The sequence below is a fragment of the Cydia strobilella genome, chromosome Z (genome assembly GCF_947568885.1).
Source record: "Cydia strobilella chromosome Z, ilCydStro3.1, whole genome shotgun sequence".
In the NCBI taxonomy this organism is placed as follows: Eukaryota; Metazoa; Arthropoda; class Insecta; order Lepidoptera; family Tortricidae; genus Cydia; species Cydia strobilella.
This window is the reverse complement of record NC_086068.1, coordinates 41,971,666-41,987,648: the sequence shown is the minus strand read 5'-3', so window position 1 is coordinate 41,987,648 and position 15,983 is coordinate 41,971,666. Positions and strand designations below refer to the sequence as shown.

The 15,983-nt window shown below is 38.6% G+C and overlaps 1 protein-coding gene across 2 annotated transcripts in view; it reads left to right on the top strand.

The window, feature by feature from the left end:
- The window catches only part of LOC134755244 (serine/arginine-rich splicing factor 4-like), a 39,013-nt gene extending 23,822 nt beyond the window's left edge, over positions 1-15,191 (top strand). Inside the window, exons 2-3 of one of the 2 annotated variants that reach the window (XM_063691762.1) lie at positions 10,397-10,768; positions 13,076-15,191. In XM_063691762.1, the coding sequence (XP_063547832.1) occupies positions 10,397-10,768; positions 13,076-13,905 (1,202 nt within the window). In that variant the 3' untranslated portion in view covers positions 13,906-15,191. Of the gene's footprint in view, positions 1-10,396; positions 10,773-13,075 lie in introns of both variants that reach the window. The other variant, XM_063691760.1, reaches the window with a different exon arrangement.
- The last annotated feature ends 792 nt before the right edge of the window (positions 15,192-15,983 follow it).

Here is a 15,983-nt window from a genome sequence, read left to right as displayed (position 1 = left end):
CAACTTCTAGATGAATGGCTCTTACAGCTAAACATGTGTAGAGGCTAATCCACCTTTTGCAACTGCCATTCCCATTGTTAACTAGAAGTGGTCCCAGGTAGTCTGTGCCAACGTATGTAAATGGAGAACTATAATTAACCCTCTCTTTCGGTAAAGCAGGAGTTTCCGGTAGTTTATATGGCCCTCCGTCATGTTTCTCACATTCAGGACATTTCCTCAAAATATTTTGAACTTTGCTTCTTCCTTGTGGTATCCAGTAAGTTTCCCTTATCTTGCTTAACGTGTGACTCACGCCAACATGCATATTTTCTCGATGAATCTTCATTATAGTTTCGTTGGTGAAGTCTGAATTTTTCGGTATAAGTATAGGGTAGCGTTTATCAAATGACCAGTCTGCATGTTTCATACGACCTTTACATCTTAGTAAGTCATCTATGTCTTTAAATACGCCTAAATTCAAACTTAAACTAGTTACTTTTCCTTCTACCTCTAGAGGAAAGTATTCAGCTTGAATTTCTTTCAACCTTAGAAACTTATCATCTGGCGTCTGATCATTTTCTTGTGCGGTTACTTCTTTTGCGGTTGCACTATGTCTCGTTTCCATCAGACTAACATCGGGTATGTCTGGATCAACTGTTTCCATCGGTTCTTCTTCTTGGATTCCAAGACCCTCCCCAATCAAGAGAGAACTGGTTGGTCCACTGCTAGTTGTAGTTGGCCACGTCTTAGGATCTTCTACTATAAATTGTGGACCAGTCAGCCATTTCTCTCTGTCCTCTCTTGAACAGGTGGGTCTGGTGCCTACGTCTGCTGGATTCAGGTCTGTTGAAAGGTATCTGATCTCCAGATCTTTATTCTTTCTGATCTCTTCTACCCGCCTGGCAACGAAGGGTGGCAACAGTTTATCAGATTTGCACCATTCTACAACAATCTGGCTGTCGGTCCACAAGACTTGCCTTACTATCTTCTGCTGAAGAAACTTAAGAACGAACTTTATTAGCCTACTGCCAATCAGTACTCCTAAAAGTTCCAGACGGGGTATCTTGAGACTCTCCTGGTCTTTTACCGGTATCAGACGGGATTTTCCCATAATGAAACTTCTCTTTGAACCGCAAACTAAAAAAACTGATGCTGCATAAGCCTGTAGAGAGGCATCTGTGAAACAGTGTAGTTGGTAGTTCCTTTCCATTGGTGTCTTTATGTAGCATCTGTCCACCGACACTTCTCCAATGGCTTTCAAATTCTGTCGGATTATGTTCCATTCTTCCGTTAGTTCGCTTGATAACGGTGAGTCCCATAATACTCCAGCCTTCCAAAGTCTTTGTAGAAAAAGTTTAGACGCTAGGGTATAGGGTGCAGCATAACCACATGGATCGTAGATTGATGCGATAGTCTTCAGTACTCCTCTTTTTGTTACCGCTTCCTCTTGCAAGTTAGGCTTCAACTGAAGAGTATCCCTTTTGATGTCCCATTCTAACCCAAGTACCTTTACTTTATCTTTTTTATATGTATCAGAAACCTTCTTCATGAATTCCTTAGAATTCGAACTCCAATCCCTGAGTGACATTGAAATATCTTGAAAAGACCCTTTTAGGTTTCTGTAGAGCTCCATCGCTTCATCCGTAGTGTTGGAACCCGATACAAAGTTATCTACATATATGTCATTCGCTTTCTGTTCTTCTTCTTCTCTCGTGTCGAGGTTCCCCTAAACAGTGGATGCCCAGAAAGCAGCGGTGCTGACAGCCCGGACCGTGGCGTCTCTCAGATCGGATTCAGAGCAGGAGTGCGGGCACGCGGGGCAGTCCAGCAGGTGCACCATAGTTTGCGGTGCTGTGTCGCAACCACATTGGGTAGAGTGGCCACGAAGCAGTCCCCATTCAGCCATGCTCTGCTTACAACGGCCAACCTGAGACCTGAGCCTGTTTATCGCCTTCCAGATGGGCCATGGTTCTTTGTGGCCGGGTGGTAAGTGCTCCGACACTTCGCTTTCTGTTTGACTTGTTGGTCTTCCGCTTTGGACAGGTGGTGTTTGATAGTTGCATTAAGTAAAAACGGTGAAGAAATGACGCCGAATGGTACTCTACAAAATCTAAGGTATAGTAGGTTGTCCTGAGATACCGGTTTAGAGGTATCTTTGAGCCACAAGAATCTGGTAACATCACGATCCTTTTCATGCAACGCCATCTGTAAAAAAGCTTTCTCAATATCTGAGGTTAAACCTATTTGATGGGTTCTAAATTTTATAAGTAAGCCAGTGAGGTCTTCTAACATGAGTGGTCCTCTGTACAAACATTCGTTCAGACTTTTCGTATCCTTGCTACTCTTAGAGCTAGCATCATAAACTATCCTCATAGGTTTCCCTCGATGATGTACTCCGTGGAAAGGTAAGTAATGCACGAGGTTACCCATTGACATTCTTGAAGTAGGTACTATTTCTATTATACCTTTATCTAATTGTTGTTTAAAAGTATCGCTATACGCTAGTAACGTGTCTTGATCCATACGCTTCAATAAGCTTGATAAGCGACCAAAGGCCATTCCAAAATTGTTAGGTAAGTCAGGTGGATAAGTTATCCAAGGCCAGCTTACCGTGTAACGATTATTTAGGTTAACTGTAGTATCGTTGAAATACTTGATCGCTTCTTCTTCTCTAGTTGCTCTTGGGGAATCACTGATACCTATACATTCTAGTTCCCAAAGGCTCTTTATGTCAGCATCACAAAGAGGTGGGTCTGGTTGATGAAGCTTCGTTTCAATGCAAGTCTGAGTGTAAGTCACTACGTACGGTTCGTCACTAAGTTGTGATTCTGTTCTACCACTTATTATCCAACCAAGGGCAGAGTCGATCAGAAACAGGTTACTGTCCAATTGTACTTTCTTCTCATAGGTTATGTTACAATAGTACTCGTTTCCGACCAGAATCTGTACTGGTCCGCTTAACGAACCGTCATCCGCTAGTACATATGTCTCCGGTAAGTCCTTCATCTTGACATTAGGTATGTACCCTCTTGAAATACGTTCTACGCAGTTAACCCGTATAACTATCTTCTTATTTGTTCTTGACAGCAACTGTAGAGTGACTATAGGGCTGTGTATTTCTTTAGGAGGATCATCACCAAAGGTGAACACTACTAAATGACTTTCTTCTTCGACGGGAAGCTTCAATTCTTTGGCCGTTTGAAACGTGACATAGGAGCGTTGAGAACCGGGATCTAAAAGAAGTCTATATTTATATTGTTTATTTTTATCATCTAAGGGGTTTGCATAAACTATTGCTGTTTGGAGCGTTGTAATACCCTCTTCTAGGACAGTCACAACTGTTTCTTCACCGGGCCTTCCTTCTGAAAATTTAAAGGACATAAAGCTCGGTTATGCAGTACTTCACCGTGGCAAACGGTACACTTACGACCGATCTTGCAATCTTTCATAAAGTGATTTAACTTAAAACATAGGAAGCATCGTTTTCCTAGTCGTCTCTTTCTTTCTACCAAGGTAGTAGCTTCAGTGCATTTGTCATTAAAGTGATTCCCTTTGCAAAAGACGCATACCCATTCTTTCTTCTCTCCAGAGGGGCCTGGCTGAGGTTCGGATTGACCTTTATTTGAAGTTTGAGTTTGGTTCGGTCTGTTCCCTTTATTCTGTTTCTTAAAACCAATAAACTTCTTGATCTGCACCGATCTTCTATCAAAGCCTCCTTGTTGGTTTTGTTTCTTCTGGTTACTGTGTTGTGGTTGGGGTTGGTTTGCGTATTTCGCACGTTTTGCGTTTATATGAAGAGTTCCAACGGTACTATCTTCCGTTTCATGAGGGCGTTTCCTGCCCGAGATCCTTTCTGAATCCTCCTTAGCGGTGATAATTCTATCTAACTGGCCTCTGAGTTCCTGTATAGATTCATCATTAACTTTTAGTTTTATTTCGTATACTAGTTCCGAAGGAAATTTCTCCAATAGCATGAATCGTAGATGATTGTGGTTAATATCTTCACCTAACGACTCTAAAATTTTAAGATGCTTCTCAATTTCGTTGAATGTCTTCCTGCAATCTTCAGCGGAGCCTTTTGCCATCTTAACCTTATATAGTGCAGCATAGTGTGCATCTATTAAATGAGACGTCTTGCCAAACCGCTCTTTCAATATCGAAACTGCGATATCATAGTTGGCATTAGTAGTTGACAGTCCGTCAATGGCTTTCTTGGCATCTCCTGCCACTGAAGTCTTAAGATATGATAGCTTGTCCACTTCAGGCAGGTTCCTTGAATCGATGTTGCTTCTGAAGACGTCCCAGAATTCACACCAGGCTAGTACGTCCCCGCTGTACACCGGCAGTTGAAGTTTAGGAAGTCGGCACGAGGAGTTCGGTTCTGTTAGTTTCTCGGAAGGTTTGTTCGTCGAAGTCACTTGGTCGATCTTCACCTTAAGCTCCGCTAAAGTCTCCTCGGCTTGAAGTTGTACTTCACTTATTAAGCAGATTTCATCGGACGCGGGAGTCGAAGCTAGTCTGAAATATTCTATCAGGTCGCTGCCAAGCCTTTTCAGAGACGCTTCCAATTTACTGTATGCAATTTGAGCCTGCATTAAGTTTTCTGAATTTACTATATCAGGAATTATTTCTAAGTCCGTAGTGAGTTTGTCGTTAATGAGCCTAAGCCTTCTTAAAAGAATGTCGTCCATTTTGATGTTTTGTTTAAGCTTTAGTCTTGTCTAAGCCTGTAAAGTACAGAGACAAACCTATATAACCTAAATTCCTTTAATCTAAAATTTTAATGATATCAACTCAATAATTTTATTTTATAATAATTTAGTTTTATTAATTTTTTAGTAATTTCATTCATTATTTATTTTAATAAAATCAAATATTGAAATCAAGGTTCAACTAAAGACCCTTACAAGCCTTTCAAATTTGAAACTTAAAGAGATAAAGTTGAATCCAATTTATTTTATCTAATTAAAATCATTGACTTAATCGAATAAAAGTTTCCTTCAAAATTACCATGAAAGAAGACAAAATAAAAGTGATTAACAACATAACATACATACTGACATATGAATGTGCTCGGCGACCTATCTTTTTTTTATATCATTTATAGGTTCCACCAGGCCAAGCCTGAGGCCTTGTTAAAATCAGTAAGTGACTATGACGTTTGTACACTGTTACCACAATACAAGATCTACCGTTAACGTTAGCTACCACTTGAACTCTTGAAATAATTATTATTATTTTATTTGCTTCACTTGTTTGATTATTTATTGGTATTTGAACACTTGAAAGAAACACTTATTCAATAAATCCAGGAACACATAATTATAATTATAATACCTGCAAAGAAAGTGTCAGCTTATATCTATACACAGCACAATTGTTATGAATGATATAATATAACATAACCTGGCCTTTCGTAGCTAATTTATGTAAAATAAATTGGGTATAAATTCCCTCAAGTAATTTTAGTTCAAATGACAGGTACTAAATCTTTCCATATCTGTGATTATTCAAAATAACCTCAAATAAAACTTTACTTATGAACTCATAAGATCAATTAGAAGGAAAGTTAACTGTATTTTGAATTTCCAATAAGAGTATAATGAAATGGAAAAATACCGAACTATCTATCTTAGAACCCGTGAGAATGTTCTAAAAGGTCCTGTAACATGTGAAAATATTAAGATCCGCCATGTTCTAGAAGTTTCTACGACTGAACTTTATTACCATACCGTATAAGCTTATTTCATCTCGTAAATTTCTAGAAAGTTAAAACAATTCAATAAAAGGATGAAATAGACCCGTAATTCACACAATAACGAAAGAAACTTCATTAAATTTAATACTTTTCTTTGTTTTAACCTTAAAATAATCATGGCCACCGCATGGTTGTCCTCGACCACGCCGGTGTAAATGATGATCCTGTACCTATATTTTAGAATAAGGTACTATCACTACAAAGAAAATGTTTAAAAACTTACCGAGATAGTCTAGTCCGAGTAACTTTGTATAATCAGGGGTTTTTGTCAAATCCGAGGTTGTCTTGTCCGGTATGGTTGGCGGCGGCGAATTCCCTGTACCTATGAACGTAAATGTACACATTTTTGAAGATCCTACATATATACACGCTTGCCCCGTTGTCGGAGCCCCTTTTATTACAATATTCTCAATAATTACCTTTAACTTTTGAGCCTTCTTGGGGAAGCTTGCGACTGTATCAGGACCGGCCACCAACAATTTAAAATGGCGAAGCGAGTAAAGTGTCAGGTTCAGCAGTCAATGTTGCCAAAGTCGACTCAACTTCTCCCTAAATTTTTATCAAATACGGAACGAATCTCGAACTCTTGTTGAAAATTCTCACGTTTTCTAAGCTAATTCCTTGTAAATGATGATAGACTCTATTTCTTGGAACCAGATAAAAGGTATAATATGATACACGAAGCAAATAAAGAGTATACAAACTCTCATTTACTACGCGTATATTTCTTATAAGATACCAATTAGTCATTATGATTCTTTTTTACCTTCTTATCATACTCCTTTTGAATGTGCTAATCTTTTAAAAATATTAAACAATCAATTTATCTTAAATTCATAAACTTAAATATATTACCTCTTTATCACTAGGTATAGTTTGCTACAACGTAACTACCTAACCGTCTAATTGGTAATTAATTATCGCATAACTTTTCAAAGTCGAATCCACTTAGTAACTAAATTTTTTCCTTTTCTTTAGTTATCTTGATAGTCCCGATGATCCATGTATTTCCGCCGACTTCTTGGGTAGTCTTCCTGAAGTGGCAACACCTGTCGCTGACTTCGGGCCTTTCCTAGGTGTCTAGCCTAGTCTATTCTTGCGATTATGTTGGTAACTCTAAGGTACTATTACTCAATAGTATCACTTAATATAAAAATAATAAGTATCATAATTGATAAATACAGACAAATGCTTCAGTAAATTTTATTTTTATCTCTGTATATTCTTCTTGCTAGTTAGCTTCTCCTTTCTAATTGGAAAATAAATACATCTTTAATAGAAACGTCTTTCTGCCATTTCCGTTCACCATAATGCAATTTCTTCATGTTGGCAGTCCGTACAATGTCTATTTTCTGCCGGTTACGCGAATAAAAACATGACCTTTTTTACTCAAATTATCTTCAATTAGTAAGTATTAATGCCAGCCTCTTTATTTAATCGAGCCCAAATTAATGCCTAACCAGACATCGTAAGAAAATACCTTAAAACGTATACATCAAATATAAAACTTTCGCTACTCGTAGCGCCATCTATAATTTTCGATTGTAAATGTATGCCTATAGTGAAGATGTATGCTTTGCATTCTTTATATGTATAATATAAGCCTTGGTTCTTTATCTGCTGCATCCCAGCATCTCCACCATTGTGGCCGCCTCTCCCCTAGCCGCCTACGGTATATAAATGAGACCGTAAAAAGGGGAAAGGCGGCAACAAATATAATGTTACTATGGGTGTAAAAGTTATAGAATGCTTAGTACATGCATAATACGTGCTGATAATGGAATACCAAGCGACCGTAGTCATCTCTGCACTCCTGCACAGGATAAAGGAGAACCTAGCAGCCAAGGCCACAGAACTCCTAGAGTCGGCCACCGTTGTGGTCACTCTTACATATTGATAAAGGAGACGTCAGCAGCCGAAGCCACCCTTCTCCTACATAATCTATAAATTACCTAGTCCGCCTTACCTAAGATGGGCTCCACACAACTTCCACGGCGGAGACCGTAGCAAGTTGTACTCACACAAACTTATTGCTTCCACGGCGGAGACCGTGGCAAGCCGAAACAAATAAGGAGATAATCGTATAGAGAAACCATACCACCACTGCGAGCCACTAAGCAGATAAAATACTTAGCTTTAGATGATTCTGGACAGCTGTAGACTTCCTCACTTTATATCACTTTCGAGAACTCGCGCGCCTTGCTCATTCACACGCGCCATATTGTCTTTTACTGCTTTAACCTTCACAGCGGATTAACTTACCACAATTCCACCTAGAGGGCGCTGTTAGGTGTTGCCGCAAGGAAATTCGTCTTGGGTGTTATAAATTCGCGTCTGTCGCGACAAAGAGGTTATGTTTGCCTACAGTTATAAATGCCGCTAATGAATACTAGTGATCTAGTGAATATCTACTTGCTACTGATCAAATGATGGCAATGAAATCAATGAATTTACTTTCTGCACTAGATGGAAAAGTAATGAATATGAATTACTTATATGGATATGGTTGAAATGTATTGATGGTGCAGCTACAAAACAAAGGAAATGTGGATTGAAAGGAAATAGAACGATCTCACTTTCTCGTGCTTCTTCTTTCTGTGCTGACTGCTTCTGGATCTGAATCTGAATGTTGATTGATGTTGATCCACACTGGATGCTCCTGGACTGGTCTGGTTGGTGCTGGATGGGCTGGATTCCGTAACTGTCTGGTGGTTACGGCTGGATTCCCGCTGCAATGGGACGCTCCGTGTGTCCGTCACGGCTTTGTTCACTCGTCGATCCTGACTGCTGGGACTCGATGAGTGTCAGCTCTGGAACTTGCACGTAGCTGGATGTGCCCTGCGCCAACCTAGATGACTCACGGCTTCACTGGAGAAGGTCCGTTGAATAGGCGGAGCTCGACTCGATGCCACAATCTTGCCTTCTCGCAATTCAGAGGCTTCGTAAGGACCATGTAAAATCTTCGCTGGTCTCAGGTGTTGTTTAGGTGGTGAAATAAGAGTGGACTGTAGTTTTAAATTCTGGTTTACTTTCTAAACTACGAAGAAGTACAAAAAGTGGCAAAGTGAAATTGTCGTTAGGAATCGAGAGAATGAATGGTGAGTTTTTGAAAGCCCTAACTGTCAAAGTCTTGAATACAAAATTGCCATATTAAAATCAGAACATTGAGACTTAAATTATAATATCATTGAATGTTTTAGTTAAAAAACATGCAATATGAATTAAATTAATTATGTGAACATATTGAGACGTTAAAATAAATTATATAATATAAAACTGTGAAGTTAATTTTTAATACAAATATTCGCTATTTATCCTAACGAATACAGGATCGAAACTGGGTATATTTTCGAACGATTCGTAACAATTAGGTTTTTATAATGTGTTTATATGTATTTTGTATTGTTTTGTAAGTGTTTTTGTATTTTACTTTTATATCCATATTATAAAAACTAACCTAAGAAGAAGAATAAATAAAGAGAATAATAATAATAAAATACGTTATTGCACACTACAAAATAAAGGTTACAGAGAATACATTGGAATTACACTTACAAAATATGATTTTCAGCATTCTAATATTCCCTGCTATGGTAAAAACAGAACATTTTATATATTCGCGATTCATGTCAACATCCCTATTGCTCTTACGCTATTTTCTATTTTTATTAAAATGTAGGTTTATATTAGGGATGTACCGACTAGTCGGGAAAGCCGACTAATCGGCTACATTTGTAGTCGGCGACTAGTCGGCCAAAATGGCCGATTAGTCGGCCTATTCTTAATTACAGAAAAATCAGGACATTAACGATATAAACAGCGAATATCAAATGATAAATATCTATTTGGGTTGCGTACGAAATGTTTTGTACATACACAATTATTATTATCGCAATGTCGTCGCAGACCGTATCATATTTTGTATTTGGTTGCATTTACGAAAGTAGGTAATATGAATTTTAGGTAATTTTATTTCTATTACTTTAGGTGTCTTTAATTAAGCTGCTAGGCAGGACCTACCAACCTTACAAAACGCGGATCTCATAAGGAAATTCTATATCACTCAAGCCGCAGAGGAATTATTACTGTTATGAGTAATGGCGGAGCACAATGCTTCTACAGCCTATGGTCACTGGGGATGGTAATAAATAGTTGAATTGTTATTCCACACGACCAGTCGTTAAGTCTTTACATCGGCAGGAACCATCTTTCAATTAGTAATTTGATAAATATCGCGTCACAAATGGTTTTTGCTGTGTTGGACCAGCTAGAAAATAGTGAATTTTTATCGCGGTAGACCCGTCAATATCATTAAATATGTGTACAAAACGCGAGAGTTTAGTGTTACATAATAAGACAAAGTTATTGCAGTGAAAATCCCTATGTAAACTTTATAGAGAAAGTAATGATTACGGATTCGGCCGACTAGCCGACTAGTCGGCCGACTAGCCGAGACCTGAGCGCCGATTAGTCGGCTAGTCGGCCAAAACACTAGTCGGTACATCACTAGTTTCTATTGCTTAGAAATGTGATAAAAAATGTGCATAACTTGGTGAACAAGGATATTGCTAACTGAAATATAATGGACTTGCTTGCTCAATGTTATATATGCACTTATTGTGTACATATTTAAAACCATGTAATGTGTATTGTTTACAGATGACATTATACGAGCTGGTAGGTCGCGTGGTCGCGCGAGAGGTGGCACGAACATGCGCGGGCGAGGACGCGGAAGCGGGGTCGGCCGCGGTGCGGTCAGGCGGAGGCGATCGGAGACTCGCGCGGAGACCCCCGAGGCCGCGGGTGTGCGGGCTAGATCCCGCTCGCGGTCGCAGGTGCGCCCTCGCGGCCGGGGCCGAGGCCGCGGCCGCGGACGGTCGCAGTCCCGATCTCGCCAGCAGCTGCGCTCCACTTCCCGGGCTAGATCAGCGTCTCGCTCGCGCTCACAGCAGAGAGGATTGACGCCGCGAGGGAGAGCAGGATTAGAAACTCAAAATGTACCATTACAAAGCAGAATAGGCAGATTTAGAGGTATGTTTTTATGGTCCTCCATATTTTATATTCTCTAAATTTAACCATTCAACAACTGAGTGAGAGTAGACCGCTGGCAAAATACGCTACTTTCGGAATCGGAAAAAAGATATTTTGTCGAATTTAGAGGTCCCACTCTGTTTAATATATAGACATTCAAAAGGTATTTTAGGTTCGTAAAATTCAAAAATATCGATGGTAAATGCAGACCTTTCTATTTCGAGTTAAATCATTAGCCTTAGGATGAAATTATCGGTCATATAGTTAGATGTGGGCCATGTGGGGTCTTTGTTTCGAACTGAATTCGAACGGTAGTTGTCAAATATATACCTAATTTCGGATAGGGTTGCCATAGAAAAAAAAATACCCTGACAAAAGTCTAGACTTAGATATAAACCTAGAAATCATTTCCTGGAAAAACATATCTCCTATATAAAACCATCCCTTTCATTAGACCTCCAAATCAAAGTTTTTTAAAATATTTTATCTTTATTAGGGACTTGTGTTTTCAAAACTATAATTGGTCCGAGTGGCAGTTGTCACATTCGAGCTTTGTTTCTTTCTCCCTGGTTTACAAACAAGCATAAAGAGATTTTTTTATTTTATTGGGCGCTTTTATTCTTTACTAGGTTTTGCCCGCAACTTCGTCTGCGTGGAGTTAGTAATTTGGGTCGGTAGGTGGGTCTTTTATCCGATCTGCTTTTTATCGATTTCCCATATAAACTTCTACCCCCTTTTTCAGCCCCATAAAGGATGATTTCTGGGATAAAAACTACCCTATGTCCTTCCCCGGGACTATAACTATAACTATCTCTATACCAAATTTCAACTAAATCGGTTCAGCGGTTTAAGGGTTAAGAGGTAACAGACAGACACACTTTCGCATTTATAATATTAGTATGGGTTGTGGTGATGGAAAAACATTTATTTAACTAAAATAAATTACAGTAAGAATATAAAAACTAAAAGATACTTAAACAATAAACAAATTACAAACTAAATTGAATGATAATACTAAAGTAAAAATAAACTTAAACTAAAAACTTTGGCTATTACAATCACAGTGTGGCGATTTGCACTAAATAATAATTTTCATACAAATGGAACCATGGCCAAAGTCAAAGATTAAAAATGTTTACAAAAACACTGAATTTGGCGTTTTTAACGTATGATTATAATGTTTTAATGCTTGTTTCATGCATTTTTACCCTTTTTTGGTACAAATTTATTTATTATAAATAATCGATGCTTAAACTTTCAGCTTAAAATTTTCAGTAGTTAAGGATCTACATGTGTTTGAGTTAAAGACATTTTTATTTCATAATATCCCATACATTAGAATATCTAACTAAACTCTACCTTACTCTGCTTACTCCCGGACATCATACAATCTAAACCACTGAAGATATGAAGCTGAAATTTTCAACATCAATTAAATACGACCGGTTTAAGTTTATGATAAAATAATATTTTATAAAATGAACCCTTAAGGGGGTGAAATGGGCGGATGAAAGTTTGTATGTAAGAAAAATAAAAACAATAAATTTGCACCAAAAAAGGGCATAAATGCATGAAAAACATTATAATCATACTTTAAAAACGCCAAATTCAGTGTTCTTGTAAACATTTTTAATCATTAACTTTGGCCATAGTTCCATTTGTATGAAAATCGTCACCGCCACGCGCTATAAATTATTTTCTTACTACAAAAAAATGTAATGATGTAAAAATGGAAATGATGTTTCCAGAATGAAGAATAAATGGGCAATATCATCAAATTTTTTATTTAGCGTAAATCGGCACACTATGACTGTAACAGCCAAAAATGTCACAAAAAATTACATAACATTTTAATTTTTTGCACAAAAATCATTTTTTTGTATGAAAAGGTATAACAATTATTTCAAACATACACATACACAACTGTATGTTTTACTTTATTCATAGTTGAAATAAAAAACCGGCAAAGTGCGAGTCGGACTCGCGCACCGAGGGTTCCGTACTTTTTAGTATTTGTTGTTATAGCGGCAACAGAAATACATCATCTGTGAAAATTCCAACTGTCTAGCTATCACGGTTCATGAGATACAGCCTAGTGACAGACAGACAGACGGACAGCGGAGTCTTAGTAATAGGGTCCCCTTTTTACCCTTTGGGTACGGTACCCTGAAAATGAGTGTAAAACTCGAGCGAAAACACGCATGTCACCTAACTAGTGGCGCTCTCTTTTTCGATCGCCATAATGTCTCGGTACTACACCCGAGTCTCTTGCCAATCTTGGGTAACAATCTATTAATCATTTTGCAGGAAGAGGTCAAAATCGTGTTAGCCGTACCAGTTCTACTTCCAATGTGCACGGCGACGTACGCAGCCGGCTCGGCGTGTCACGCGGCGCGCTCTCGGCCCGCGCGCGCCGCCCGCTCGCCGTCGCCAAGAGAGGCATCGCCAAGCGCGGCCGGGGCCTGACCACACGCAACAAATACACTTCGGTGGGATTGAGATCTGATCAAATACTAAAAGAACAACATAATAAGAAAACGCAAAGTTTGCTATTTCAGGATAATATCATTCGATCTCAAACATTTACTCGGTCCAGGTCTAGATCTAGATCGCGAAATAATTCATTATCAAGGAATAACTCACTGTCTCGGAGTAATTCTCGGTCTAGGAACAATTCCTTCACCTCGGCATCTCAGTTAACTGTCAGCGTGGCTAATGATCTAGCAAAGCGACGTCGACGTAATAGCGTTGGCAATCCTAATTACTTAAATAAACAGAGCCTCGTTCAGCTGAATAATCAACTAGGTGGATATAAACAGAGGCGCGGGCCCGGGAGCGTCTACTCTGTGGGGTCCAACCGATCAACCCAGTCTAATAGATCGAACCGGTCAAACGCCAGCGCGCGCTCGACCCGCTCTCGGGGCCGCGGACGCGGACGCGGGCGCGGGCGCGGTCGGGGAGTCAGCCGTAACTTTGTCAATAAACAAGTCCTCAATACCAAACTGCAGAAAGAAATTGCTGCTATTCAAGGAAAAGCATCGAACGGCAATTCGAGTGAAACACCAGTAGGAATAAACTTTACTCCTACGCCGGCGAGCACTGCGCAAACCTTGCATCAAAGGTTTGCTAGTTCATGATTTTTTAGTTTTCATTATTGCTAAGACTTAGGAATTTTAAAAAGATAGTGTCATGTGTATTGTGTAAGTAAGAAACCAATTGTTTTTGTCCTATGTTAATTAGATGTTGACAGGGGCGGCCCTAGGCGGCGGTCATTGCTATGCAGTGTTCCTCCTGCTTGCGTGCTTAATGAGACAATCTTATAAATATTGCCTTACAGACAAAAGTGCGGCAACGAGTAACGGCATACGGCAATGGAACTGCTGCCGTGCCGTATACCGTGTTACCGTGTGATTGATTGATCAGAAGGCAAATTGCCGTACCTATTTTAGGAATAACGCTGGTGGAGTGCATGGCTGCCACTGATATATATTTCGAGTTGATTTTATTTCTCTAAATAACATGGGATTGCAATCGATTGTTATAATAAGTACATTAGGGCGTCTTGATATGTATTTGTACAGTAAATATGATAAGACAAATATAAGTATGTTAGTATGTATACCTATGTGATTAAAATATCTGACCGCTCGTACATTTTTAATAAGTAAATAGTGCGGCGCAATAGCTTTTACCATTTTGTTGATGGTCATTTTACACAATGACACATACACTACCTCTCATAACTATTTAGGCACTCGTAATTTTTCCATACAATTGTATACAAAATCGACTTTCAGAATTATACCGCTAAGTCGCAGTCGGGTAACAGTTTTTTGTGCAGTTTACTTTTTTTAATTTAACAGACATATCGAGCTTCAGAATGATGTGCAGAATATTCGTGTACATTGCCTATTTACCAAATGGAAAGCGTAAAGAAATCCATAAATCGTTTTCCAGTACAAAATCGTTTTATTTTGTATGAACTAGTACATAAGGGTTTTTTAAATCGTTGCATAAAGTAAACTCGAAATTTTAAATCTTTGGCAACAATTTGAGGCTCAATATATTTACCTGAATAAAAATTCGATCCAACATGTAAGACAGTCATTTGCCTGCGATCGAACAGTATGATTTTGAAAATAATTTTTGTATACAATTGTATGGTGAAAATTGCGGGTGCCTAAATACTTTTGAGCGGTAGTGTACATTTGTGCCATTTTCAATCAAAAGGGTACTTATTGTCGGTTGTCAATAAGGCGCTATTTCCATACAGCTTCAATTTGAAATCAACCTTATTGACAAGCGACAATATGGTACCTTTTGGTTGAAAATGTCACATTTATTAGTAGATTTTGGTCTTGTTTTGTTTTTGTAACATCTAACAATTATATTTTAAGAGATAATAAATCTGGCTTTTTTTTGACCTGTGAATTTTATATTTTTATACAGGGTGGCCAAAAACTAAGTGCATTCCCGTTGCCAGGGAGGATTTGGGATTATACTGAGCAACTTTTATTATGGGACCAACCCCGAAATCACGAATCGCTGGTCCATTTTCTATGGGAGGGTTAATTTTTTTTTCGCGATTTCGTGGTTGGTCCCATACTAAATTTTCCGACCTTGTGTGACGAAGTAGCATTTTCGCATATCGTAGTTGGATTAGAACTTACAAAGTAGGAAATAGGGAGAAGACACTGACAAATTGTTTGTCCGAAAGGTAAAACATTTACTAAGTCTGGTAAATTTTTGTATCGCCACTATGGTCAATAAAATCCTTTTAGGAACAGAAAGGTGAATTCCCAGAATGTTTTTTTTTTTTAGTTTCGCAAAATGTTGAAATATTTAAGGTGGATGTCTAGGGATGTCCTGCCGACTAGCCACCAAAAGATGGCGTGATTGTGCACAAATTGTGGATTATCACTATTTCTCTCAAAACCCAAACGATTTTCAAAGATGTGTTGATATACGCACAAACAATAAAAAATATTACGTCTAAATCGACATATGTTTCCACTGAACAGTGTCTCATTTCATCAAAAACCGGTAAAAACTGCAAAATATTGCAATTTCTTGCATTTACGCACACTACCATAACTACTGTCATTCCGCAGTGTCAGTCTTGTGACCATTACGCCAAAATAGACTAGAGGTCGCTAGTTCAGAAGATGGCTTTTCTTATTACTCTCATTAGCTGACAAGGGACAACAGTGTAAAC